Here is a 25,390-nt window from a genome sequence, read left to right as displayed (position 1 = left end):
GGGAGCATTAGGCATGGTAGGACCCCTCTCCAGTGCCAGCCTATGGCACACCCTGACTGAGTTGGTGTTTGTCTGACAGTCTTCCATGAATGCCATGGGCTCCCTCTCCATCCTGTCCCCGGACCGGGTCCTCCCACAGCTCATTAGCACCATCACTGCTTCCGTCCAGAACCCTGCGCTCTGCCAGGTGACACGGGAAGAGTTTGCCATTATGCAGACCCCTGCCGGGGAGCTGTATGACAAATCTATTATCCAGAGGTGAGTCCCCATTCGTGGATTCAGTTGCCCTAAGCCTTGGTTTTCTTACCTGTAAGAGAAAGAGGTGTCTTTTATAGGGTTAAGGAATAAATGTTTTAAGGAATAAATCAGATCGCTTATTCGTTATTGGACAAGTATTGCTCTGTTCCAGGCACATGCTTAAGCCTGGGATACAAGAGCACGTCAAGTATCTAGCACTTTGCTGGTGCATGCAACTTCAAAGCCAGCTGAGGTTTCACTGCTGGCAGGAGACAGGAGGACCTATTGGCTGTTTGGAGCTGGCTGATCACCTGCTTTGATGTTTCAGTGCCCAGCAGGACAGTATAAAGAAGGCCAACATGAAGCGAGAGAATAAAGCTTATTCCTTCAAGGAGCAGATCATCGAGCTGGAGCTCAAGGAGGTGAGTGCAAAGAAGGGTAGCTGCTGAGCTTGGTGGCCTCAGCCTGGCGACTTTCTGTGCTTCGTGTATACAGTTCCCTGGGGTCATCCTGAGGTCCATGCACACTCTTCTGAACCCTCCACCAGTCCTGGGTTCCCCTACCAATGGAGGTGCTCAGTAAATGCTTGTTGAATGAATGAGTGATTTCTTGGCCTTTTCCAGGCTGCAGCTTATACTGGGGGAGAGCATCTGTTGGAGGGAGGCTAAGGTTTAGATTCTGAAGCCGCATGATTAGCATACCATTTCCAGCACATTGAGGGACTTCTCATTTTTCTCACATATAAAAGGCTCTTCTTGCCTTTGTCAATTGAGAATCCAGTAAGAAATTACTTCTCTACTGCTGTCTCCATCCTCTGGAAACCAGGTGGCTGTGGACTCTGTGGGAGGTCAGGGAGGCCATATGGTGGTTTGTAGGCCCAGGTCATAGACTTACAGCCGGCTTGGTGCCAATTGGACTGATCTTGCCCTGCTTTGTGGTAGGCAGGGAGGTCTATTCCAGGAGATGGAATTGGTTTGCTCATTGCCTTTAGGAGATAAAGAAGAAGAAAGGCATAAAAGAGGAAGTGCAGCTGACCAGTAAGCAGAAGGAGATGCTGCAGGCCCAGCTGGACAAGGAGGCGCAGATCCGGAGGCGGCTGCAAGAGGTGAGGGGCTGCTGCCACCACAGGCTGAGCTTGCTCCTCACTGTCTGGAGCAGGCCCTGCTGACCTGCCTACCGGGCCAACTCTGCTTGCAGCTGGACGGTGAGCTGGAGGCGGCGTTGGGCCTGCTGGACACCATCCTGGCCAAGAACCCATCTGGCCTGACCCAGTATATCCCAGTTTTGGTCGACTCTTTCCTGCCTTTGTTGAAATCTCCCCTGGCTGCTCCCAGGATCAAGAACCCTTTCCTGTCCTTGGCTGCCTGCGTCATGCCCCCTAGGCTCAAGGCTTTGGGTCAGTTCTTGTTTGCTGGTTTTGGGCATGGCCCTGGGCAGGTTGGGAGGGGGGGCAGGAGGTGCACCTGAGTGCTTATGGGGAGTAGGGAGTGGTCTAGGCATCGACTTCTGTGCCCATCTGGAAACAGTCTTGGAACCCCAGGCTGCAGATCCCTAGGAGCCACATAGAGCTGCCTCCTCCCTCATGTTTCACATCTGCTGTGCCTTCACTCTGAGTACGAAGTTTTAGATACTAATCAGTGTGATCTGTCTGTAAGTTTTCAAACTAAGGAGTCAGAAATTAAGTGGTAACGGGGTTGGTTTGGTACCATATGGCCAGTTGGTGCAGCCCAGAGCTCCTGGTGCAGCCCCATCTCAGTGATGGGAGGTCCCTGTGGCCCTTAGCGTTTGGTTAACTACGGAGATACACAGACTAGGTGGGGCAGCCGGGCACTGCGATGGCCTCACTTTGGTGGGGTAATGGCATTAAGCAGACTTCATAGCTTGAAGGGTATGTTCCTAGGTATGAGGCTAGAATCTAGTTCAGAGTGGAAAAATTAGTTGGTACTTAATGGAGCCTCCTGAAACTGTTACTGACTGGCTGGGTTTATTACATGGAAGATGGGAGCTCCAGGTGACAAGTAGAGCTTATACCCTTAGCTAAACAACCCTGGGTGGCTCATACTTTTAATTTCTTAGCATAAGGACAGTTCCTGCCTGCCTACCTGCACTGTTCCCCGCCCAGTGCTGTCATGAAGATGAAATGAGATATCAGGTTGAGGACGTTTTGGCATAGCAGAATTAATTCCTTTAAGTCAGAGAGATGAGGCATCTCTGCTTGGGGGTCCCTGGTTTGTGCCCAGGCCAGAGTCCGTGTCCTTGCATTGGTCATCCCCTTTGGGTTCCTTCTCTTGGACACAGGCACTTTGGTGAGCCATGTGACTCTACGCTTGCTGAAGCCAGAGTGTGCCCTGGATAAGTCATGGTGCCAGGAAGAGCTGTCGGTGGCTGTGAAGAGGGCGGTGACCCTGCTGCATAGCCACACCATCACCAGCAGGGTGGGCAAGGGTGAGCCAGGTAAGGAACAGGGCAAGTAAAGGCAGTGTGTGTGCTCATTCAAGCCTGTGAGTCTCAGTGTCCCTCCAAGGCTTTCTGAGGCTGTGGCCTTGGGCAAGTCACTTCTGTTCCTGGCCTTCATTTCCTCCTCTGAAAAGGGTTGGGAGGATGGTGGAATTTCTGAGTCCTGGTATTCTGAGTCACTGTGACCCCCACTGAGAGTTTGCTTCTCCTCACTGGGATCTACCTGTGTCTTTTAATTCTCTCCTCCTGGAACTGAGCAGTGTTTGGGGTAGGAGTAAGATTCAGAGCTGGGCTGCTGGCTATTGTCCCTGTTATCATACTTTGTGTTCCTGGGCATCAGAAAGGGTCTCCAGCCTCCTTCACCCCTGACCCCACTCACCTGGAGGATGGAAACTCAGGCCGCAGCTTCTGTAGATGCCTGCAAGATTGTGTCTGCTTCTTGCCCTCACAGATGCTGCGCCCCTGTCTGCGCCAGCCTTCTCCTTAGTGTTCCCATTTTTAAAGATGGTGCTGACTGAGCTGCCCCACAATAGCGAGGAAGAGGAGGAGCGCATGGCCCAGATTCTTCAGATCCTCACCATCCATGCCCAGCTGAGGGCCTCACCCAGCCATCCCCCTGGGCGTGTGGACGAGGTTGGCAGAGGAGCTCGGCTCCACCCTTGGTTTGAGTGGGGTCAGGGAGGCAGGGGCCCTCCATATGTCCTGGACCATCAGCATTTCTGGCAGGGTAGTGGAGTGTGTGCATGTATTTATAGCAGCAGTCATTGGTAAGGAGAACCCAGATGTTCTCTTTAGTGTAGCACTCACAGCCTCAAAGCAGCTTACAGGTTTCCTGAAAGTTTCTGACCTAGAGACATTGAAGGATTTTAAATCAATTTATTGTGTTAGTTTTTTTTTTTTTTTTTATATAACTCAGAAGATAATAGTGATCACTCTTCCTTTGACTTGCTTGTGGTTATGGGATTGGACCTCATTCACTGAAGGATTTCCTTCATAGATTGTATTCTGAAAATGTGCCAAATTCGTGCATGTGTTTAAAAATTCCATGAACACGAAAGCAGGGGGAAAAAAAGGAAATATTGCTCCACACAGTAAGGCATAGGTGGATTGCCCTGCTTCTTTCATATGACTGTATATTCTGGTTTCCTCTCATGCTTCATGGACTGTGTAGGGCTCTATGCTCTGAGTACACCATGTTTTATTTAATAAGTCTTTACCTATTGATAGGTATTTTAAGATTGTTTCCAACTTCTCCCTAATTTGAACAGCACTGTGGTGTGCGTCCTTGTCCACACATGCCCCACTGTGCACCCATGTGAGCACTCTACAGGACACATTCTTGGGTGTGGAGTTACTAGATTATGGAGCATGTTCTGAACTCACCAAGAGTTCCTGTCTCTCCATACCTAATGCAGCCTCAGATAGTAATTAATCTTGCCAACAAAAGGGAAAAAGATAGTATCCCGTTTTATTTTGTTTCTCTCCTACTTTCAAGGTAAGCATCCCTGTGTTTAGGGGCCATCTGTATTTCACTGTCTGTGAGTTTCAAATATGTTTCAGAATGTACTTGTTCAGAATCCCTGAAGCTGGTGTGGCTAACTGGAATTGGCTCCCATGGAGTTAGTGGTTAGCCTGACAGGGTTCCCTGCGGGGAGAGGATGCTGCTGCTCATGCTGCCAGGCGTTGTTACATACCTCCCAGAGCCTCACCCTGACTTATGTGCTGTTCTCTTTTAGAATGGCCCGGAGCTGCTGCCTCGAGTGGCCATGCTGCGCCTTCTGACTTGGGTGATCGGGACGGGCTCTCCCCGCCTGCAGGTGATCTGGTTTTCAGCTGGCTATTGCTGCACCTGAGTTTGTGAGCTTGATCTCTGGTCCTAGCACTTGGTGGTGTTGAGTCCTTGTTATCTTTCTCAGCCCTCACTTTTCTATTTGAGCTAAAGGGCTGCTTTTGAGAGAGCCAGCCTGGACATTCTCAGGTAGTGAGGGGTTTTGCTTGGGACCTGCCACTGTCCTGGGCTGGAGCAGGGGGCTTGTCTCCACTAGGGCTTCAGGGTAGGCATTCTCAGTTCAGATCCCTCTCTGGGTTCTTCCATCCATCACCCAGCCCCATGTCTGGCCCCATAAAAGTCAATAATTTGGTGAACTGAGCTTAGTGCATCAATGTCCTCCTTAGGTTCTGGCTTCAGACACCCTGACCACCCTGTGTGCCAGCAGCAGTGGCGAGGATGGCTGTGCCTTCGCAGAGCAGGAGGAGGTAGATGTGCTGCTCTGTGCCTTGCAGTCCCCTTGTGCCAGCGTGCGGGACACTGCGCTCCGGGTGCGTTCCCCCTCTCTTGCAGGACCACTGTGGTATTCCTCTTCCCTCAGTGCAGGTGTTTGAACTGTATGAGACATTCCTTCAAATGATAGAGGAGATGTCTCACATTTGCACTTGTGTATCCTGGAGACAAAGGGAAAAAGTCATGGAGTGGGTCAGGATCATTCTAGGAAGGGGGATGATGAAGCAGTTGTCACAATGTATCACTGGCTATTTTTGAATTTACCTTGGAAGACTTTATGTGATTTTTTTTTTTTTTTGAGAGGGAGTGGGTGGGGTGGAGGCCGAGGGAGAGGGGGAGAGAGAATCTTAAGCAGTCTCCATGCTCAGCCCAGAGTCGAACACAAGGCTCGATCTCACCACCCTGAGATCATGGCCTGAGCCAAAATCAGGAGTTGGCTATTTAACCAACTGAGTCACGCAGGTGCCCTGGCTTCACTAGTTTTCTAAAATGAATGTGGTCTCTTGGTTCTTTTATAGATAGATCAATGATCAACTAAGAGGATTAGTTTGTTTTTTCAACCTATCACCTTATACTTGGCTTTTCTTAGTGCTTTTGGATCAAAAAAGCATACTCTCCTTGAAGTATGAGACAGGGCTTCCCAAATGCCTGTCTTCAGCCCCATGCTATTGATCTGTGACAGAGTTTTCACTGGCTCTTGGCAAAATGTGGAAAACAATAGCAATGTGAATTTTTCTTGAAGACCAAGGGAATGTCCTTTTTCTGAGGTTTTGTCTTACACATTGAAAGTTTTTATTATTTTTCTTTTAAAGATTTTATTTGAGAGAGCATGAGCGGGGGGGAGGGGGGGAGGAAGGAGCCTGATGTAGGGCTTGATCCTAGGACTCTGGGACCATGACCTGAGCCAAAGGCAGATGCTTAACCGACTGAGCCACCCAGCCACCCCACATTGAGAGGTTTTAAATTTTATGTTAAAAAAGATTCTACCACCATCATCTCACAAAGGAAAAGCTGTGGGAGAAGCCAGAGCAGCTAATGAGTTGAATTGATGCGTGGTACTGGTAGTGCTGTCCAATGATGCTTTCTGTAATGATGGGAATATTTAATATCTGTGCTGATCAGTGTGGTAGCCACTAGCCAATGTATGGCTGTCGAGAACTTAAAATGTGGCTGGTGTGACTGAGGAACTTAGAGTTAATTAAGACCTATGTGTGGCTGGTGGCTATGTCTTGGCTAGTACAGCGTTAGAGGAAGGTGAAGAGACAGGTCAGAGGCTCTTACAAAAAGTCAGACCTCACTGAGTCCCATCTCACCCCCTTTCAGGGGCTGATGGAACTCCACATGGTATTGCCAGCGCCTGATACTGATGAGAAGAATGGCCTGAATCTTTTGCGGAGGCTCTGGGTGGTCAAGTTTGATAAGGAGGAGGAGATCCGGAAGCTGGCCGAGAGGTGGGAGCCACTAGAAGATTTTGTTTTTTTTTTCCAGTTCTATCCTCTCTCCACTTATGAAAAACTGGCCCCAGAGTGCTTAGCCAACAATAAGAGAAGGACCAGATGGCTGGGTTTGGCAGGGTGGGTGCCACAGATCCTTTTCTGACTAGTCCCTGCCTCTGGTCTCCTATAGGCTCTGGTCGACAATGGGCTTAGATCTGCAGCCAGACCTCTGCTCCTTGCTAATCGATGATGTCATCTATCATGAGGCAGCTGTGAGGCAGGCCGGAGCCGAAGCCCTCTCCCAAGCTGTGGCCCGGTACCAGCGGCAGGCGGCAGAGGTCATGGGCAGACTTATGGAGATTTACCAGGAGAAGCTCTATGTGAGTGGCCTGCGCACCCTGCTGCAGGCTGGGCTACGGGAGGGTAGGTTGGACTCTGCTTGGCCTCCAACATGCTTTGTTAGAACTCACTGTGGCCTAGGGTGGCTGTGACTGATCTCCTACCTCACATAACAAGCAAAGTACTAGCTCACATAGCTCGGCTGGGGAGAGCACTGCAGTGCATTTATCAACCTGTCTGTTGCAGCGGCCTCCCCCAGTGCTGGATGCCTTGGGACGAGTTATCTCCGAATCTCCTCCAGATCAGTGGGAAGCCAGGTACAGTAACAGCTGTTGCAGTCTTGTTCCACTCAGAGCTTTCTCAGATACCACAGATTGGCTGGGCTGGGTGCTGAGAGGAGATAGTGTGGAGTCATGGGACAGTGGAAGGAAAGGGCAAGACCTCCCTCTGAGTCAGAGAGACCTGAATTCAAGTCCTGGCTCCTCTTGGGCTAGCCAAGTGATATTGGGTGTGTTTCTTCTTTTTCTTGGGCCTGGTTCCTCAGAGATCCTTGGGGACCTTTTTACTGTTCTGTAGCTGAAAAAGATAGTAGTACTTTGTCTTTGTAGAGTATGCTCACAGTCAAGTGACTTCACATTTGATTCTTTTACCTCTTTACCCTCCTGAGCCTGCCCTGGAGGTAGAAGGGTAAGCATTACACTCACATGTGGGGAAACAGAGGCAGAGCTGGTCCTTGCCCAAAGTCACCCTTGTAGGAGGTAAACTCTGGGCAGATGGCAGGTCTCTATTTGACAAATGGGTGTTTGAGGCCATGGTGTAGATTGGTGGGTAAACACGAGGCAATGGGCTCTGTACTGGTTCTGTACCTCAGAGGGAGCTGGTGCAAACTCCCTTTCCTTGTGGCATACTGGGATAGATTCCATCAGCAGAGGAGGCCCCTGGTCAGCTCTCACCGCCTGACATATCCCCCCTTCTTCCCAGGTGTGGCTTGGCTCTGGCCCTCAACAAGCTCTCCCAGTGTTTGGACAGCTCTCAGGTGAAGCCTCTCTTCCAGTTTTTTGTCCCTGATGCTCTCAATGACCGAAACCCAGATGTCCGGAAGTGTATGTTAGATGCAGCCCTTTCGACACTCAACACCCATGGGAAGGTGAGAGATCTCAGCCAGTCGAGGGGTGGGTTCAGCAGGCTGGGCCAGGATAGGAGGCGGGACTGAGTGGTGGGACTTAGTGAGGTTGAGTGCCAGGAGGCCTGGCTGGGTACTGGCCCCCATGGAAAATTTCATTTCTTTTTTTTTGAGCCAGAAAGACCCAAAAGGCTGTTAAATTCTTGTAAGTCTGCTGCGTTGCTGCCAGAAAATTGGGAAACCCGCTGGCATTGTTGGGCTGCCAGTCCCAAGCCAGACTTGGGGTTCATCCTCAGGCAGAAACTGTCATCCCTGATGCAGCGTGTAGAGTTGACATGAGGCTTTGGGTGGGCTTGGCTTTTCAGGAGAATGTCAACTCGTTGCTGCCAGTGTTTGAGGAGTTTCTGAAGAATGCGCCCAACGATGCCAGCTATGATGCTGTGAGGCAGAGTGTAGTGGTCCTCATGGGCTCTCTGGCTAAGCATCTGGACAAGAGTGACCCCAAAGTGAAGCCCATCGTTGCCAAGCTCATCGCTGCTCTCTCTACCCCCTCCCAACAGGTACCTGCCTCCTGGCCTGGGCCCCACAAGCCAGTTGGGGAATTGAGACAGACTGCATGTGTGTAGTGGGATACTAGGGCCCAGTTGGGTATCAGGGCCCCGGAGGCCTAGTTCTCAGCAAGGAGTCATCCTCTTTCTTGGGGCAGCCTGGTTTATACTGAAGAGCACCCCTGGAGAAGGAGTTACTTTGCTCTAGTAGATTTCCTAAGTACTTTGATTTTTTTCCTACTTATTTACTAATAATCTCTTTTTGCACTTAGAATAAACCCAGCACTAGGGATAGCAAGATTAAAAAAAAAAGACAGCTCCCTCTGCTGAGCTTTCTCTGACCCTCTGTGTGTTCCTTTTTTTTTTCTTTTAAGGTTTTATTTATTTATTTATGAGAGACACAGAGAGAGAGAGAGGCAGAGACACAGGCAGAGGGAGAAGCAGGCTCCATGCAGGGAGCCCGATGTGGGACTTGATTTTGGGACTCCAGAATCACGCCCTGGGCGGAAGGCAGGCGCTAAACCTCTAAGCCACCCAGGTGTCCCTCTCTGTGTGTTCCTTACACATTTCAGGGGCTTTCTAATGTGGACTGTAAGCATAGTGCAAGGATTGTTGTTTTCTTTTTTGAAAAACGTGTGTGTGTGCGTGTGTGTGTGTGTATTTTTCCCCCCTAAAGTGACTTGCATTTTGGGTCACCCATAGTATTTCAAATGTAGGTTCACAAAACTGTGGTCAAGTAAATTTGAAAACTCACCTGCAAAGGATCTGCCTGGGCCTCTGGCAGCACAATGCTTTGCTGTATACTCTCTTGTTGAGCTTAATGAACTGTGGTTGGAAGGCAGAACTGGTGCAGCCTTTGGATACCACTCAGTTTGGGCCTCGCCCTGTAAGGCAAGGCTGAATTCCCTGTGCCTTTGACAAGAACACTGAGAGACTCAGGCCATTTTTAAGAAGGCGCAGTCACGCACTTCTCTCTAGATCTTTCTATGTGAGTGTGCCTTCCTGGAGTTTTCTGTCATCTGACTAGGCCTCACAGATCAAGTGTGCCCCCTGATGGAGCCCGTGTCATCCACGGGCACCTAACACTGTTTGCTTGTCTGATGCCTTGTGTTGTCTGACAGGCAGTGGCTGAGATGGGGCTTGGGGACATCTAGTGGTGAGGCACTGCATAGGACTGTGGCAGCCCCCAGGAGTGGCTGTGGTTGAGCTGCAACAAGGCAGGCCCCTCCCATAGGTCCAGGAATCCGTGGCCAGCTGCTTACCACCTCTCGTGCCAGCCATCAAAGAGGACGCAGGAGGGATGATCCAGAGGCTGATGCAGCAGCTGCTGGAGTCAGACAAGTACGCAGAGCGCAAAGGGGCCGCCTACGGACTGGCAGGCCTGGTGAAAGGCCTGGGCATCCTCTCGCTAAAGCAGCAGGAGATGATGGCAGCGCTGACTGATGCCATCCAGGATAAGAAGAACTTCCGCCGGCGAGAAGGTGAGTGTCTCTGAGCTTGGGGCTGCCCAGGTTGGGAAGTCAGTCCCCACAGCTTCCAGAGGAAGGAATCTGGCCTTTCCTTCCCCACTGAAGGCCTGGTGTTTGTGTGTGTCCTGTCGAGGGGGCAGTTTGTGTAACCCATTTCATCCCGTCCTTGCTCCTGTAGCCTGGACTTTATTTCTTACTCAGCTTTGAGACCATCCGCTGAGACAGAATTGGCCTTACTAGCTGTTAGTGCCACGAAGTGACAGACACTGCCCTGTTCTCTCCTCCTTCCTGCTCAGCCACATCCATGCTCTTGGGGAGGTAGAGGGTGCTGTAGTCCCACAACTGCCTTGAGAGGAGGAGATGGCAGGGAGTTTATCCTGTGGCTGCCTCCAGAGCACAATCTGTTTCCACCTGTTCCTCCACCCCCAGGAGCCCTCTTTGCCTTTGAGATGCTGTGCACCATGCTGGGGAAGCTCTTCGAGCCGTATGTGGTTCATGTGCTGCCCCATCTGCTGCTGTGCTTCGGAGATGGGAACCAGTATGTGCGTGAGGTAAGTCCTGAGGCTGCATGTGAGACCTGCTGCCAGCTGGGGCCGCCAGTGCCTGTGAGTCTCCGCCCAAGGTCTGAGGAGATGGGAGGGCCCACTGCTGGGAACCCCCCCTCCCCCCCAGACGTCAGTTACTGGTATGGACTCCTCCAATTTCCAGTAAAGTATTGAAGCTTTGTAAGATGAGGAACTCTCCTCAGCTATGTCTGTACACAGGGTCTGACACAGGAGACCTCTAGTCAGTGTTGGTTGCCAGGAGGAACATTCGATCTAAATCAGCCTTGACCGTTTCTTGGGCAAGGAGGCCCCTGAACACCTTTTCTCCTCCCTTGAGGCTGCAGATGATTGTGCCAAAGCTGTGATGAGCAACCTGAGTGCTCACGGGGTGAAGCTGGTGCTCCCCTCCTTACTGGCTGCCTTGGAGGAGGAATCCTGGAGAACCAAAGCTGGTAAGGCTGCTCCCCTTTGGTGTCTGTGTCCCAGCCTCCTTTTCTGAAGACTGCCCTTGCAGGGATCAAGAGAGCCATCCAGGGATCTTGTCCTGTGTATGTGTGCTCCCCAGCCCACAGACAAGGCTGAGACCCTCAGAGTAATCAGGCAGCTTCAATAGCTTGTGTGCTTTCATACAAAGAACAGGCCTCTCGTGGGAACTGTAGCCCTAAGTGAGGAGGTCCTAGAGCTTTAAAGTTAGTTTGTGGCAACTTCTGTGACTTTAAAGCCCCCCCCCCCCCAAGTCCCTTTTTAAAAATAGAATCTTCTCTGGCATCCTAATATGCAAAACAGATACAAGTGGAGCTGTTTTGGTTTGGTCAGGGTCAACATCGGGGCCCTCCCACTTGGTCCTTCCTCCCCCTCAGGCCTTCAGGCTCCACCCTGCAGTTTGAAAAATCACAGCTCTAAATGAGTTTCTTCATATATGTATAAAGAAACTAGGCTAGAGTAATTCAGTGCATTGGCCTTGGGTCATTGCCAGGACTCAGCCAGGTCTTCCCCGATCCTGGTCTTACCTCTTTCCCCTACTCCCCTACATCACCTTGCATCACACCCAGAATCTCATGGCTCAGCAGGCCTTGGGAGCATTGTGCTCACTCTGCTGGAGGGCACCCACCCCTACTTACTTACTTACTGGGGCCTGTTTCAGCACAGTCTGCAGAGGAGCCGGCTGGTTGTCCCTTGGCCTGGCAGCCAGCACAAGTGGCTCCCTGGCCTATGCTTAGTGATCTCATGCTGGGCCTGTGTCTCTTGTCTCCAGGGTCAGTGGAGCTGCTTGGGGCAATGGCGTACTGTGCTCCCAAGCAGCTGTCATCCTGCCTGCCCAACATCGTGCCCAAGCTCACGGAGGTACTCACTGACTCCCACGTCAAAGTGCAGAAGGCTGGACAGCAGGCATTAAGGCAGATTGGTTCCGTCATCAGGAACCCAGAGATCCTAGGTATGCTTCTCCCATGAGCACACTGGCTATGGCTTCTTCTTCCATTCCTGGACATTGCAGGAAATGTGTGCATTCAGCAAAGATTTTTCCCCTCTAAAGATAGATTCACATTGAAATAACCTTGAAATTCTGGGATAATAACCTCTAATTTCTAAGATAATTAGTGGGAAGTAGTTTGGAAGCAGTTTTGCCGCTGGTCCCTGGAGCATTCATCATTGACTGTACAGATAGGGAAACTGAGTCATCAGCTCAGCTGAGCTTGGCTCCCAGGGAACCCTGCGCACTCAGCTGAGCCCTGAGGTCAAGAGAAATGAGTGACATGCTCTGGACCACATCAGTATCAAATGTTTTTTGAGAACTTTCTATTCTGTCTCATTCCAGAAGACGTGATAGAGGAGAAGCTTAGGGAAGGGTTAGTCCTCTATGCTCTGTAGTGTGGTTTCTGATGGAGTGATGGCAGGAGACTTGATTTCTAGAAACAAAACCCAGCTACTATCTCACCCAGCATATCACTTGTTAAATGTTAAACATCAGGGTGGGACATAGGTGATTGTTCACTGTACTTAGGATGTTACCAGACTTATTTTCATTCAGAAAACAGTATTTGTGATTTGTGTGTTTTTGTTTTGCAAGAGATGAATAGGTATCCTTGGGTTTTGTTTTTCCGCAATGTCCAGCAGCCTGGGGGATTCCTAGGGCTTAATGCAGTCTCAGTCTCTATCAGATGAGGGGAAGTGCTTGCATTTTTGGAAATCCAGCATGGGTCTTTTTTTTTTTTTAACTGAGATATGATTTGCATAGTGTTAAAGACACTTTTAAAAAATTTATACAATTCAGTGGGTTTTTTTGTATATTCACAAAATTACATAAATGTCACCACTGTCTAGTTCTGGGGCATTTTCTTCACCCCAGAAAGAAACCCCATACCTCTTCTTTCCCTTCCCTTCCTCTGGGCCCTGACAATCACTAATCTACTTTCTGTTTGGGCTTGCCTGTTGCAGATACTTCATGTGGTAGGATCATTTTTGGCTAGTTTCTTGAGCTTTAGCATCATGTTTTCAGGGTTCATCCATATTGTAGCATGGGTCATTTCTTTATTTCTTTTTTTTTTTTTTTTTTTTTTTTAATTTTTATTTATTTATGATAGTCACACAGAGAGAGAGAGAGAGAGAGGCAGAGACACAAGCAGAGGGAGAAGCAGGCTCCATACACCGGGAGCCCGACGTGGGATTTGATCCCGGGTCTCCAGGATCGCGCCCTGGGCCAAAGGCAGGCGCTAAACCACTGCGCCACCCAGGGATCCCCTCTTTATTTCTTTTTATGGCCCAATAATCCATCATATAGATAGACCACATTTTGTTTATCAAGTCATCTGTTGATGGACATTTGGGTTGTTTCCACTTATTGGTTGCTCAGAATAATGCTGCTGTGAACATTTGTATATGAGTGGTTATTTTATTTTATTTTATTTTATTATTTATTTATTTTATTTTATTTCATTATTTTATTTTATTTATTTTTTTATTTTATTTTATTGTATTTTTTATTCATGAGAGAGAGAGAGAGAGAGGGAGGGAGAGGCAGAGACACAGGGAGAGGGAGAGGCAGGCTCCATGCAGGGAGTCCAATGTGGGACTTGATCCCGGATCTCCAGGATCAGGCCCTGGGCTGATGGCAGTGCTAAACCGCTGAGCCACCCGGGCTGCCCTGAGTGGTTTTTTAAATGTGTTTAGGTCTCTTGGTTGGACCCCTAGGAATGGAAATTGCTGGGTCCTGGTATGGTAACTGCCTGCCTTTCTGAGGAGCTGCTAGACTGTTTTCCAAAGCAACTGGATCATTTGACATTCCCAGTAGCAATGTGTGAGAGTTCCCAAGGCTGGCACTGTTACTGTCTGTCTTTTTGGTTATAGCCACCCTAGTGGGTGTGAAGTGGCATCTCAGTGTTGTTTTGATTTGCATTTCCCTAATGACTAATGATGTTGAATGTCTTTTGTTTTTTTGTGGGCTTATTGGCCATTTGCATATCTTCTTTGGAGAACTGTTAAAATCTTTTGTCCATTTTTTACTTGAGTTATTAGTTTTTTTTTTTAGTTATTGACTAGCATGGGTCTTTATAGTGGCTGAATTCCCTGGGCTTGTGGAAAAGAGAAGCCATGTATTTCTCTTGGCAATTATTTTGCTAGGCTGATGGTGCTGACTTGGAGAGCTTGTTTTATGTGGGTTTAACTGCTCTGAGCATCGTGTGCTTCATTGCTACCACTGGCCCAGCAGCCTTTGGTGTCTCAAAACAGTATTTTTGCAAAACCACTTTGTGCTGCCATTTCCATGAGGAGGCACGTGGTATCTGAGCAGTGTTCCCATGGAGGCTCAGTACTGTGGCTGTGGCTCGGTGCCCACTGAAGGTCACCCCCCAGTTGTCTTGCAAGATCAGGCTGCACAGTGCAAAGGGGTAATGGCTATACCTTCTTCCTAGTTGAGCAAGGATTGCTCTTTGCAAGCAGATTGGCTTCCAGTTTTAGTATATGTGCTACCGAAGCAAGCATAGCAGACTGGCTTCCACAGCTGGTGACTTGGGGGGCTCCAAGGAGGGGTGTCCCCAGATTCCCTTCTCTTCTGACTGCCTGTAGTTCTGGGGACCTGGCAGCTTTGCCACACCTGAGACTTGTGTAAACTAGCCTCCCTCTTGTTTGGACATGCAGCCATTGCCCCAGTCCTGCTGGATGCCCTGACGGACCCCTCCAGGAAGACCCAGAAATGCTTGCAGACTCTGCTGGATACCAAGTTTGTCCACTTCATTGATGCCCCATCCCTGGCCCTCATCATGCCCATTGTCCAGAGAGCCTTCCAGGACCGTTCCACGGACACGCGGAAGATGGCAGCCCAGATTATTGGCAACATGTACTCCCTGACAGACCAGAAGGTAGCGGCCCAACTGGGGCTGGTGTAGGACAGACCAGTAGATGCTGGTTCAGGGCACAGAATCTCTGCCCACAGCAGACACAGGGCTATAGGCTTTTGGTCCCTGATTATGTTTAGAGGAAGAAGACCATTTTGGGGTAGAGGGTAGAAAACTAGGCTCTCTGGGCATCTTATAGAGCACTGTGGTTGAAGTTCTTACTAGCTCAGCCACCAGATGAGGCCATCCTTGGGCTCTTTTACAGATTGAGGAGGAGGAAAGGCCCAGCCGTGCCCTATGTTGGCAACATGGCTGCTGTTTTGACTGCTTGCAGTTCTCTTGTCACAAGCATTTGCTTCTATAAGCCTCCAAATTAGAGGAAATTAGGCTAGTTTGGGACGTTTACTTTGTTTACTCTATCCCAAGGGTTTCCATGTGTGAGCTCACGGTCTCCCACAGCCATGCTTTGCTTGCTGAGGCTATGGGCATAAGAGGTAAAGTAGGCAAGTGATGTCAATCCTGGAGAATTTAGGAAATGGGAAAATTGCTAAAACAAATGATTGTATACATAGTTCCAACACTAAAACAATTATTACTCACGTTTTTTATTGCATATAAAAATTATATTCCTGAACATAAGCTTATTTTTAAGTTACAATGATTTATTCACAAAAATGGTTTTTAATAGTTCTTTAATATTCTAACAAGTTTATCTACCATAACTTACATAATCCTTTTGTTGGTCATATACCGTCCAAGGTTTTCTGCTATTTTAAATGATGCTTCAGGGAACATAAGGTTTTTTCTATATTTAAAACTGTTGCCTAAACCCAAATGCTATACCAAGAGACATAAACCTTTTAGGGTGAGAATGGGAAGATGATAACATTGTTCTGAAAGGGAAGTGCCAGAAATGATTTCCTAGATTCCAGAGGTGAGGTGGGCCTTGGTTCTGAGACAAGGGCAAGAGGAGGAAGAGCACTGATCTCTAGCTGAGGGTTTTTTTTCAGCATATGAAGGGTGGGCCTCAGGTCCCTTGTCGTTTCCCAGGCAGTCACGGGGGCCTCCAGGGAACCAGTCAGGGGGGGTTCCTCACCAGGTGCTCTTCCCTGCTGGCCCTGTGAGCGGCCCTACTGAGCTTTCCTTGTCAGCAGAGTGAGGAGGTCAGGGTCCATGGTGGAACCAGTTCCAGAGGAAGCAGGAGCCAGGCTTCTACCAGGTCACCTTTCGTATTGTTGCAGGACTTGGCTCCTTACCTACCAAGCGTGACGCCTGGCCTGAAAGCCTCCCTTTTGGACCCTGTACCTGAGGTGAGGCTGGGGGTATTTTAGTCTACTCCTCAGAAGATTGATTCCTGAGAATTCCCAATAAGGTGCTTTTGTGCCTGTCTGGTAGAAGGAAAGAGACCGAGGGGCCTCTCCCTACTCCTGCATGAGCCCCTCGTTTTGAAATGCTGCAACTCCTATGGCCCTGGCTCTTGGCTCCCTGACAGGTACGGACAGTGTCTGCAAAGGCCCTTGGGGCTATGGTGAAGGGCATGGGGGAGTCGTGCTTTGAGGACTTGCTACCGTGGCTGATGGAGACGCTGACCTATGAGCAGAGCTCCGTGGATCGCTCAGGCGCTGCACAAGGTGAGGCCAGGGCAGGCCCAGGGACCAAATTGGGAATGCCATCTAGGGGCCCTCAGATCCAGTGGGTCACTCCTCCTTTTGTTGCAGGGTTGGCCGAGGTCATGGCTGGCTTGGGGGTGGAGAAGTTGGAGAAGCTGATGCCAGAAATTGTGGCTACAGCCAGCAAAGTCGACATTGCACCCCACGTCCGAGATGGCTATATCATGATGTTCAACTACCTGCCTATCACCTTCGGGGACAAGTTCACTCCTTACGTGGGGCCCATCATCCCCTGTATCCTCAAAGTAGGCACCAGGGACTAGGCCAAGGGTAGCATTACTGAATGGGGCAGGATGCACGTGCTCTCCTTGGAGTCAGGGCTCCCTGCCAGCTGGGACTGGGTGGCCAGAATCCTCATCCTACTCTTCAGGAGGTCCCATTTCCTTTGGGTCTGGTGCCTTGGGGGAGGCAGCCATGGCTGACCCACCCTCTGTGTGTACAGGCTCTTGCTGATGAGAATGAATTTGTGCGTGACACCGCCCTGCGTGCAGGCCAGAGGGTCATCTCCATGTATGCCGAGACGGCCATCGCCCTGCTGCTGCCCCAGCTGGAGCAAGGCCTCTTTGACGATCTCTGGAGAATAAGGTAAGGCCTCGAGCAGAAAGATCCAGCGGCTCTAGCTTTGTGTTTTGGGAATTCTGATTAAGAAATGAGGAGGAAAATGTTGCCAGGAACTCTCAACTTCTCTAGATTCTTGCTCTTAGCCATTCAGTAACTCTCCAGTTCTGTGTAACAGTGTCTCTATCCTGATTCTCTTTTGAAAAGTTTGCTCTACTTAGTGCTTCAGTTTGTATTAGAACCTTAAACATGAATGCTCTTTAATCTGAAAATTTAACTTAGAAGTTGATTCTTAGACATTGATTCTAAGGACAGATTTGGTCAGGCACGTAAAGATTTATGTAGAAGGATGCTTGTTGCAGTATACTTTATCATTCAAAAAATTGAAAGTTGGTTTTAAAAAAGCCAGCCTATTCACATGGTGAGCTTTTATTCAGCCACTACAAGAAATGGTATAAGAAGACCACATTAGCTGACGCAGGAAGTGTGGGCCACAGCCCAGTGCCTGTGGTGCAGGCCCACTTCCCACATTGGATGGGAGGGACTGTGCATGTCTCTTAGATAGTGACTTGTATGGAGTGTCACCAGAGTGTCGGGGTGGCTGCCTTGGTAGGGGGAGTTTGGGTGGTTGGTTATTATTATTATTTTTTAAATTTTATTTATTCATGAGAGACACACAGAGAGAGACAGAGACATAGATAGGCAGAGGGAGAAGCAGGCTCCATGCAGGAAGCTCGATGTGGGATTCGATTCCAGGACTCCGGGATCACTCCCTGAGCCACAGGCAGATGCTCAACTGCTGAGCCACTCAGGCATTCCATGGGTGGTTGTTTACACTCACTTTCTTTGTGTTTTTCTGTGGTTTTTGATTCTTTGCTTTGAATAGCACTATTATTTTTGCAGTTATTAAAAACAATAAACCTAATGTAATTTGAAGAGAAATGTAGTTTATCCTTCTAGGCCTCCCCTTACATGTCCAGTTCTAATGACCAGCACTCCTGGTTTCCTGTTAATGCTTTCTTATGTACCCTCCATCTCTCTTCTTTCTAACTTTATTACAGAAATGTTCACATATGTTTTCTAAAAATGTTTTTCCCATTATTAAAATATGTTCATTAGTAGTAAACTTAGGAAGAAAATAAAGTGGGAAAGTGCAAAGAGATGAAAATTATCTGTAACTTCCCTCATTCCAAGATAATGACCAGGAATATTTTGGGTGCGCTTCTTTCCAGCGCCTTTTTTGGCCAGGGTTCCATTGTTCCTCTGAGACTGCCCATTGTGGTGCTGTGACTCTGTTCTTGGCATCCTCCTCAGGTTCAGCTCTGTTCAGCTTCTGGGGGATCTGCTGTTCCATATCTCCGGGGTCACTGGGAAGATGACCACAGAAACTGCTTCTGAAGATGATAACTTTGGAACTGCCCAGTCCAACAAGGTGTGTACCTTGGGTTGGTTTTCTGCTTTTGGTGATGGTAGGGATGTGCTCTGGCACTCATGCTGTGGAGGTTCACTGCCCTGTGTTCTCCCTTCTTTTCTATTGCTGCAGGCTATCATTACTGCCCTGGGTGTAGATCGACGGAACCGAGTGCTGGCAGGGCTATACATGGGCCGCTCAGACACCCAGCTGGTTGTACGGCAGGCATCCTTGCACGTCTGGAAGATTGTGGTCTCTAATACCCCCCGTACCTTGCGTGAGATCCTTCCCACCCTCTTTGGGCTGCTGCTGGGTTTCTTGGCTAGCACGTGTGCAGATAAGAGAACTGTAAGTTTCTGGACATTGCTTCTGAACCAGCATCAGAGGCTAGGGTGCCTAGGGCCACCCCATATCTAAGAGGAGAGCATTTATTTATTTACGTAGTCATTCAATGGTTACTCTTAAAAATGAAACAGCCAGGGATCCCTGGGTGGCGCAGCGGTTTAGCGCCTGCCTTTGGCCCAGGGCGCGATCCTGGAGACCTGGGATCGAATCCCATGTCGGGCTCCCGGTGCATGGAGCCTGCTTCTCCTTCTGCCTGTGTCTCTGCCTCTCTCTCTCTCTCTCTCTGTGTGTGACTATCATAAAAAAAAAAAAAAAAAAAAAAAGAAACAGCCAGATATTTTGCCTGCAAGATGGATTTATTCAGGAATAGCAGAGAATTGCAGTTTGGGAAATGTAAGCCTTGGCAAAACTATAGGCAACTCTGCTGAACAAAGGAGTGATACATTCTCTTATAGAGGGAAAGGGGCCGTCAGGAGGGCTGTTGTAAACAAAAAGGTCTGTTGGCGGAAACTGGGAGATTGAAGATTAGTGGCTGTTCATTGGCTGAGTTGTGATAGTCTCTCATTGGCTGGGCTCTTGCTGGCAGAGGAGAAAATCTTCCTTCGTCCTGCTGGCCCAGTAAAGTATGTTTCTTCCTGTTCAGTCTGCAAGGTTCATCTTTTCCTGTTGTGTCTGAGTTGATGAAGAGCGGTAGGGTGTGGGAGTGTCCCATTCTGGGTTCCTGGCTCCCACTTTTTTAAATAAAGATTTATTCATTTGGTAGAGAGTGCGCACATACATACATGCATGCATGAGCGCATGGAGGGATGGCAGAGGGGGAGGGAGAGAGAAACTTCAGACTTTGCACTCAGTGCTTAGCTCATCAGGGTTCCAGTGCCAGGCTTGATATCATGACCCTGAGATCAGGACCTGAGCTGAAACCAAGAGTCAGATGCCTGACTGTGCTACCAAGGCACCCCTCCTGACTCCATTCTGAAGGAGGTTTCCTTTTATTAATTTTCCCACAACAAATATTTATTAAGCACCTACTCTGTGCTAAGCAGGGGCCTAAAACTTGGGGATATGATGGGGAAGAAAGGCAGACTTAGCCTCATGAGCTATACTCTGATAGAGGAGGTAGATGTTAATCAGCTCATCACACAAACAGATGTAAATGCAGCTATAGCAAATGCATGAGTGCCACAGATGCATATAATGGGCCTCTGACCAGCTGGGGGACAGGAGAAACTGCTCAGGAGAAATGATTCGTAAGGATAGAAAATGGGTAAGCACTAACCTGGTGAGGTCGTGTGAAAGTCAATTCCACACCAGGGGGAGAAGGCTTTAGATGTAAGGGTAGGATGTGCAGAAGCCATCAGTAGAGGCTGGACAGGGGCTGCTGGGTCTAGAGTGAGAAACTGAGGCAAGTGTATGAGCTGGGGCTGACCTAGGTGGGGGTGGGGCCAAGCATATTCTATGGTTGGGAAGACAGGCCCAGCCTGGGCTCGTGATTGCTTCTCCCAATCCCCTCTGACCCACTTCCAGCCCCATCCCTGGCAAGCAAACTACGCATTGGCTCTAAAGAAGGGTTTGCATAAGGCCTCAGAGGAGATGGATTTGTTTTTTCCTTAAAAGCATTTGTGTCCAGTTCATTTCCCCTTGGGCAACAGTGCAGAATGAAGTGACTTCTAGGCTGTGGTTATCAGTTTAGGGAAGCTGGCTCTTGATCAGGCATCATATGATGAGTTTTCTGTTCATATATAAGGTGCTGGCTCTTGCGTTAGGTTGTGTAGGTATGTGTGACACAAAGAAATAATTGTGTTTTTTTAATGTTTTGCAAGCACTCTGGTGGCTCTTCAGGGCCAAGAGCATTTGGGGAAGTTGTGAGTGACTCAGATAAAATCTAGGAGGTCCAGGGCCCTCACTCTGGAGTTGCTTTCCAGGTACCCTGGCGTTTGTAAGGCGTTGATGTTCTGGCTTGTCTCTCCTGACAGATTGCAGCAAGGACATTGGGTGATCTCGTCCGGAAGTTAGGGGAGAAAATCCTGCCCGAGATCATCCCCATCCTCGAGGAAGGCCTGCGGTCTCAGAAGAGCGACGAGAGGCAGGGCGTGTGCATTGGGCTGAGCGAGATTATGAAGTCCACCAGCCGGGATGCCGTGAGTGTTTTTTTTCTTTTCCTTTTTTTTTTTTTTTTAAGGATTTTATTTATTTATTTATGAGAGACACACAGAGAGGCAGAGACACAGGCAGAGGGAGAAGCAGGCTCCCTGTGGGAAGCCCAGGATCACACCCTGAGCCGAAGGCAGACACTCAACCATTGAGCCACCCAGGTGTCCCGCCGTGAGTGTCTTCTAAGGGCTCCACAGGTGACCCAATGTGCAGGGCTGTGGGCAGGTTACAGTAGAAGCTAGGAATACTTCACCCTCAGGACATGCAAGCCTTACTCCAGAGGGTGTTGCTGGAGGGTGTTGCTGGCAACCAGCTGGACTAGAGTTTCCTCGTCAGTTTCACAGGCTAAGAATGAAACACTTTGGAAGCCTTGAGTGGCCTGTGGAAATTGGAGATGATCTTTTTCTAACCACTACTGAGGCTGCTCCAGATTATTCCCTTTTGTGCCTCTACTGCAGTTCATTTAAATGTGTGCTATCCTTGGTGGAGAGGGGAGGGCATACACGCATGGGTATGCTAGGGCTGCAAAAGCCGAGGGGGGTGGGGTGTGCGCATTCTTATAGAGTAGAGCAGATGAGTGTAAGTACCCTATTGGTGGAAATGTGTCATTTCTGCCAGTGATGCTGTCCTGTAGCAGCCACATTCAGGAGGCCGGTGATCCTTGCCCTTAGCTTACTTTCTGAGAGTGATCCTCGAAACATTCCTGGGAAATAGATGGAGCAGGCATAGGACTCTCAGTTGGCATAAAAGCTGTGAAGTGGCTGGTTAGAAATGTAAGCATGTGGGATCCCTGGGTGGCGCAGTGGTTTGGCGCCTGCCTTTGGCCCAGGGCGCGATCCTGGAGACCCGGGATCGAATCCCACGTCAGGCTCCCGGTGCATGGAGCCTGCTTCTCCCTCTGCCTATGTCTCTGCCTCTCTCTCTCTCTGTGACTATCATAAATAAATAAAAATTAAAAAAAAAAAAAAAAAAAAAAAAAGAAATGTAAGCATGTGGCCAATTGTTTAGCCTGAGTGAGCGTCCTCCTTTGAGCTACTGGCCCTTTCTCCTATGTGTATCAGTATAGGTATTACATTTGGGGGTTCACCTTTGCATTTGGCAAAAAATACAAATTGTCACCATCTAAAGTTGTGATTCATCAAATAGTTACTGAGTCCCTTCAAAGGCTGAGACCTCTCTATTGATGAGGTTGATGCATAATCAGCCCTCTGATTCATAGTGGGCTTTACTTTGTTGGGGACTGGTTCTAAAGGGAGCAGAGCTATCTTCAGTCCTGCAGTCACCCCAAAGATGTCACCGAGGAGCAAGTGTTTGAGTTGAGTCTTAAAGGACTTGGAGTTTTCCAAGAGATGAGCAAGAGAGAGAATCAGGAGAGGAGCCACGCCATGCAAGGTCCTGCTGTGGGAAGGAGCTCCTGTGGGAGATGGACAGGATCTGGAGAACTCATCTAAAAAATCAGGCTCCTTAAGTGTAGGCTGCATATCCTCACTGCTTCTTTCTACTTGCCCATTTTCACTAAACCAGTAAGTTAAAAGAAAAGTCAGGCCTAGGGGTGGTGGCAGCCAGGCTGGGCCAGAGGTCCTCATCACCCCCCTCACTACACCCCCCACCTGCGTGTGCTCCTTCACCACCTCTGCCACCTCAGGTACAGTGCACGGGTGTTCTCATAGGTGCTGTATTTCTCTGAGTCCCTCGTACCCACGGCGAGGAAGGCTCTGTGTGACCCACTGGAGGAGGTCAGAGAGGCCGCGGCCAAGACCTTTGAGCAGCTGCACTCCACCATCGGCCATCAGGCTCTGGAGGACATCCTTCCATTTTTACTGAAGCAGCTGGTGAGTGGATCTGCCACACACCTACCAGTTTGGCTTTTGCTGTCTCTGTAGAAGCAAAATGCAGGGGACTTATTCTGCCAAGGCAGCCACAGTGTGGGCCCCTGAGAGAGTGGGTGCAGCAGGCTCAGACTTGGCTCTGTGCTTCTCCTTCAACAGTCAGTAAATGTGGGTGCAGCAGGCAGGGAGGGAGGAAAGTAGTGAAGGAAGTTGGTGGCTGGTCTAGACAGCACAGGTGGGGACAGGAGCCAGCTCCTGAGCGTTACCCCCTGATGCCCCTCTGCAGGATGATGAGGAAGTGTCAGAATTTGCCTTGGATGGTTTGAAGCAAGTTATGGCTATCAAGAGTCGTGTGGTGCTCCCCTACCTCGTGCCCAAGGTAAATCCCACCCCGTGGCAAATCCCCGCTGGCCCAGAAACCACAGCCATGTGATCATTCCCAGGCCTGCTGTGGAGACCCTCTTCTGAGCTCAGACGTTGGGGGAGGCTGGTGGTGGGCGCAGGGTGCCCTGGAGCAGACACTGCCTGGAACAGCGGCGATGGGATCTCCCAGAGCCTAGCAAAGCTGCCAGCACGGGGCAACGGTCACTCTACTGACTTTCATCGTCCTACAGCTGACGACTCCACCTGTCAACACCCGGGTGCTGGCTTTCCTTTCATCTGTGGCCGGTGATGCTTTGACCCGTCATCTTGGAGTGATCCTCCCGGCGGTCATGTTGGCCCTGAAGGAGAAGCTTGGGACTCCAGATGAGCAGCTGGTGAGTGTCACGATTATTCCTGGCAGCTTTCTAACAGCCATCCTGATCTGCCCTGGAAGAGCTGTGCTCAGCCTGGGTGTCCCCTGTGGTTTCAGGAGATGGCCAACTGTCAGGCCGTGATCCTCTCAGTGGAGGATGATACTGGGCATCGGATCATCATCGAGGATCTGCTGGAAGCCACTCGCAGCCCTGAGGTGGGCATGAGGCAGGCTGCCGCCATCATCCTCAACATTTACTGTTCACGCTCAAAGGCTGACTACACCAGCCACCTGCGGAGCCTGGTCTCTGGCCTGATCCGCCTCTTCAATGACTCCAGCTCAGTGGTTCTGGAAGAGAGTTGGGATGCCCTGAATGCCATCACCAAGGTGAGGGGGTTACTGACTGCATAACCAGCTTTTGATTATAGACCAGCCCAGATGCTTGGAAAATTAGACTCTTAAAATAAACCATGACGTACCTATCGGGAAGCTTCAGTGTTCATCAGTCCATGGCCAATCTTTCTCATACTCCCACCCACACCCTTCCCCCTGCTGTATTATTTTGAAGCAGTCTTGGGAGGGCTGTACTTAGAGCACTGATATCCTCTCTGCTTTTTCCTGGCTTCCTACAGAAGCTTGATGCTGGCAACCAACTGGCACTAATTGAAGAACTGCACAAAGAAATCCGACTCATAGGGAACGAGAGCAAAGGCGAGCATGTGCCAGGGTTCTGCCTCCCTAAGAAGGTAAGCCAGGGCCCCACAAGGGGCGGTGCTACAGGCACGCGGCCTTCCTTTGCTGCCACCCTCAGTCCCAGCTCTGTGGCAGGGCAGAGGACTTAGTTCTTAGTGCTGTTCTGCACCCTCACAGAAGTTTGTTTCTTCCCTGTGGTGGCCACATGAGGACAGGGCCTGTGCCACTTTCAGTTTAAACTGCGGAGGCCATCTTAGCCAGAGGAAGCCAGTCACAGAGGGGACAACTTGTGAACCTATGTGTGATGGGCCTGCCAGAGCTCTTCGCTTCTCGTGACTGCCCAGTCAGGACTGTTCCCCAGCCAGCACCCTCTTAGGCTGTGACTGTGGCACCTGAACCAGTCTCTCTTGTGGAGTCACAGAGAGGATAGCTGACAGGAGGGCTGTGCTTTGCACAGGAGACTGCTGAGCCCAGTGCCTTTGAGATTGGACTCTCACGTGTGGTTCTCTTGTCAGGGAGTAACCTCCATCCTTCCAGTGTTGCGGGAGGGTGTCCTGACTGGCAGCCCAGAACAGAAAGAGGAAGCGGCTAAAGCTCTAGGTTTGGTGATCCGCCTGACCTCTGCTGATGCCCTGAGGCCCTCTGTGGTCAGCATCACTGGTCCTCTGATCCGCATCCTGGGGGACCGGTTCAGCTGGAACGTGAAGGCAGCCCTGCTTGAAACACTCAGTCTCTTGCTGGCTAAGGTGAGCCACTTATGCGTTCATCTCTCAGTCCGTTTGGGTCTTAGATCTGTGTGCCCGTTGGTGTCACGTGGCAGCAAAGTGACAGCTTATGATGGAGAAGCAGCATGGTAGAGGCAGTTGTGACATTGGATGCTCTCTACCCAGTGGTCAATTCCAGTCTACCATTTAGTACCTATGTGGCTGGAATGACCTTGGGAAAGTCCAGTGATCTCTGAGCCTGTCTCCTATGATTGGGAGTGGTGCCCAGCCAGAAGAGGTGCCACTGGGCACATTGCCTGACATCCTGAGCACTCCAGACTAATGCACATTGCTGGTTTTTGTTGTTTTTTTTTTTTTTTTTTTTACATTGCTGGTTTTTGAAGAACTGTTGGTTCAAAGGAAGAAATCCTGGGCTACATAAATGCAATTGCACATTGTTTAGATATGCTTCTGTTCCTTACTGCTATCTTATAAAGAGGGATGCAGAGGGTCTGATCAGGGATGAA

The 25,390-nt window shown here is 49.6% G+C and overlaps 1 protein-coding gene across 2 annotated transcripts in view; it reads left to right on the top strand.

The window, feature by feature from the left end:
• Positions 1 to 25,390, top strand: part of GCN1 (GCN1 activator of EIF2AK4) — a 59,346-nt gene that overhangs the window by 24,189 nt on the left and 9,767 nt on the right. For both annotated transcript variants that reach the window (XR_013366628.1, XM_077875876.1), the window contains exons 21-51: positions 80 to 258; positions 566 to 659; positions 1,229 to 1,342; positions 1,435 to 1,633; positions 2,536 to 2,691; positions 3,146 to 3,327; positions 4,431 to 4,511; positions 4,870 to 5,013; positions 6,299 to 6,426; positions 6,602 to 6,791; positions 6,997 to 7,067; positions 7,732 to 7,897; positions 8,239 to 8,433; positions 9,656 to 9,902; positions 10,320 to 10,441; positions 10,773 to 10,887; positions 11,691 to 11,870; positions 14,570 to 14,790; positions 16,008 to 16,076; positions 16,259 to 16,397; positions 16,485 to 16,681; positions 16,879 to 17,021; positions 18,309 to 18,426; positions 18,538 to 18,753; positions 20,724 to 20,888; positions 22,572 to 22,733; positions 23,017 to 23,109; positions 23,345 to 23,488; positions 23,584 to 23,853; positions 24,099 to 24,212; positions 24,675 to 24,905. Coding sequence is in view for 1 of the 2 variants with exons in the window: in XM_077875876.1 (XP_077732002.1) it covers positions 80 to 258; positions 566 to 659; positions 1,229 to 1,342; positions 1,435 to 1,633; positions 2,536 to 2,691; positions 3,146 to 3,327; positions 4,431 to 4,511; positions 4,870 to 5,013; positions 6,299 to 6,426; positions 6,602 to 6,791; positions 6,997 to 7,067; positions 7,732 to 7,897; positions 8,239 to 8,433; positions 9,656 to 9,902; positions 10,320 to 10,441; positions 10,773 to 10,887; positions 11,691 to 11,870; positions 14,570 to 14,790; positions 16,008 to 16,076; positions 16,259 to 16,397; positions 16,485 to 16,681; positions 16,879 to 17,021; positions 18,309 to 18,426; positions 18,538 to 18,753; positions 20,724 to 20,888; positions 22,572 to 22,733; positions 23,017 to 23,109; positions 23,345 to 23,488; positions 23,584 to 23,853; positions 24,099 to 24,212; positions 24,675 to 24,905 (4,845 nt within the window). In the remaining variant the exon portion in view is untranslated. The remainder of the gene's footprint in view (positions 1 to 79; positions 259 to 565; positions 660 to 1,228; positions 1,343 to 1,434; positions 1,634 to 2,535; positions 2,692 to 3,145; positions 3,328 to 4,430; positions 4,512 to 4,869; positions 5,014 to 6,298; positions 6,427 to 6,601; positions 6,792 to 6,996; positions 7,068 to 7,731; positions 7,898 to 8,238; positions 8,434 to 9,655; positions 9,903 to 10,319; positions 10,442 to 10,772; positions 10,888 to 11,690; positions 11,871 to 14,569; positions 14,791 to 16,007; positions 16,077 to 16,258; positions 16,398 to 16,484; positions 16,682 to 16,878; positions 17,022 to 18,308; positions 18,427 to 18,537; positions 18,754 to 20,723; positions 20,889 to 22,571; positions 22,734 to 23,016; positions 23,110 to 23,344; positions 23,489 to 23,583; positions 23,854 to 24,098; positions 24,213 to 24,674; positions 24,906 to 25,390) is intronic.

Source organism: Canis aureus, chromosome 27 (genome assembly GCF_053574225.1).
Source record: "Canis aureus isolate CA01 chromosome 27, VMU_Caureus_v.1.0, whole genome shotgun sequence".
In the NCBI taxonomy this organism is placed as follows: domain Eukaryota; kingdom Metazoa; phylum Chordata; class Mammalia; order Carnivora; family Canidae; genus Canis; species Canis aureus.
The sequence above is the reverse complement of the archived record's forward strand: the minus strand, read 5'-3'. Positions and strand labels throughout refer to the sequence as shown.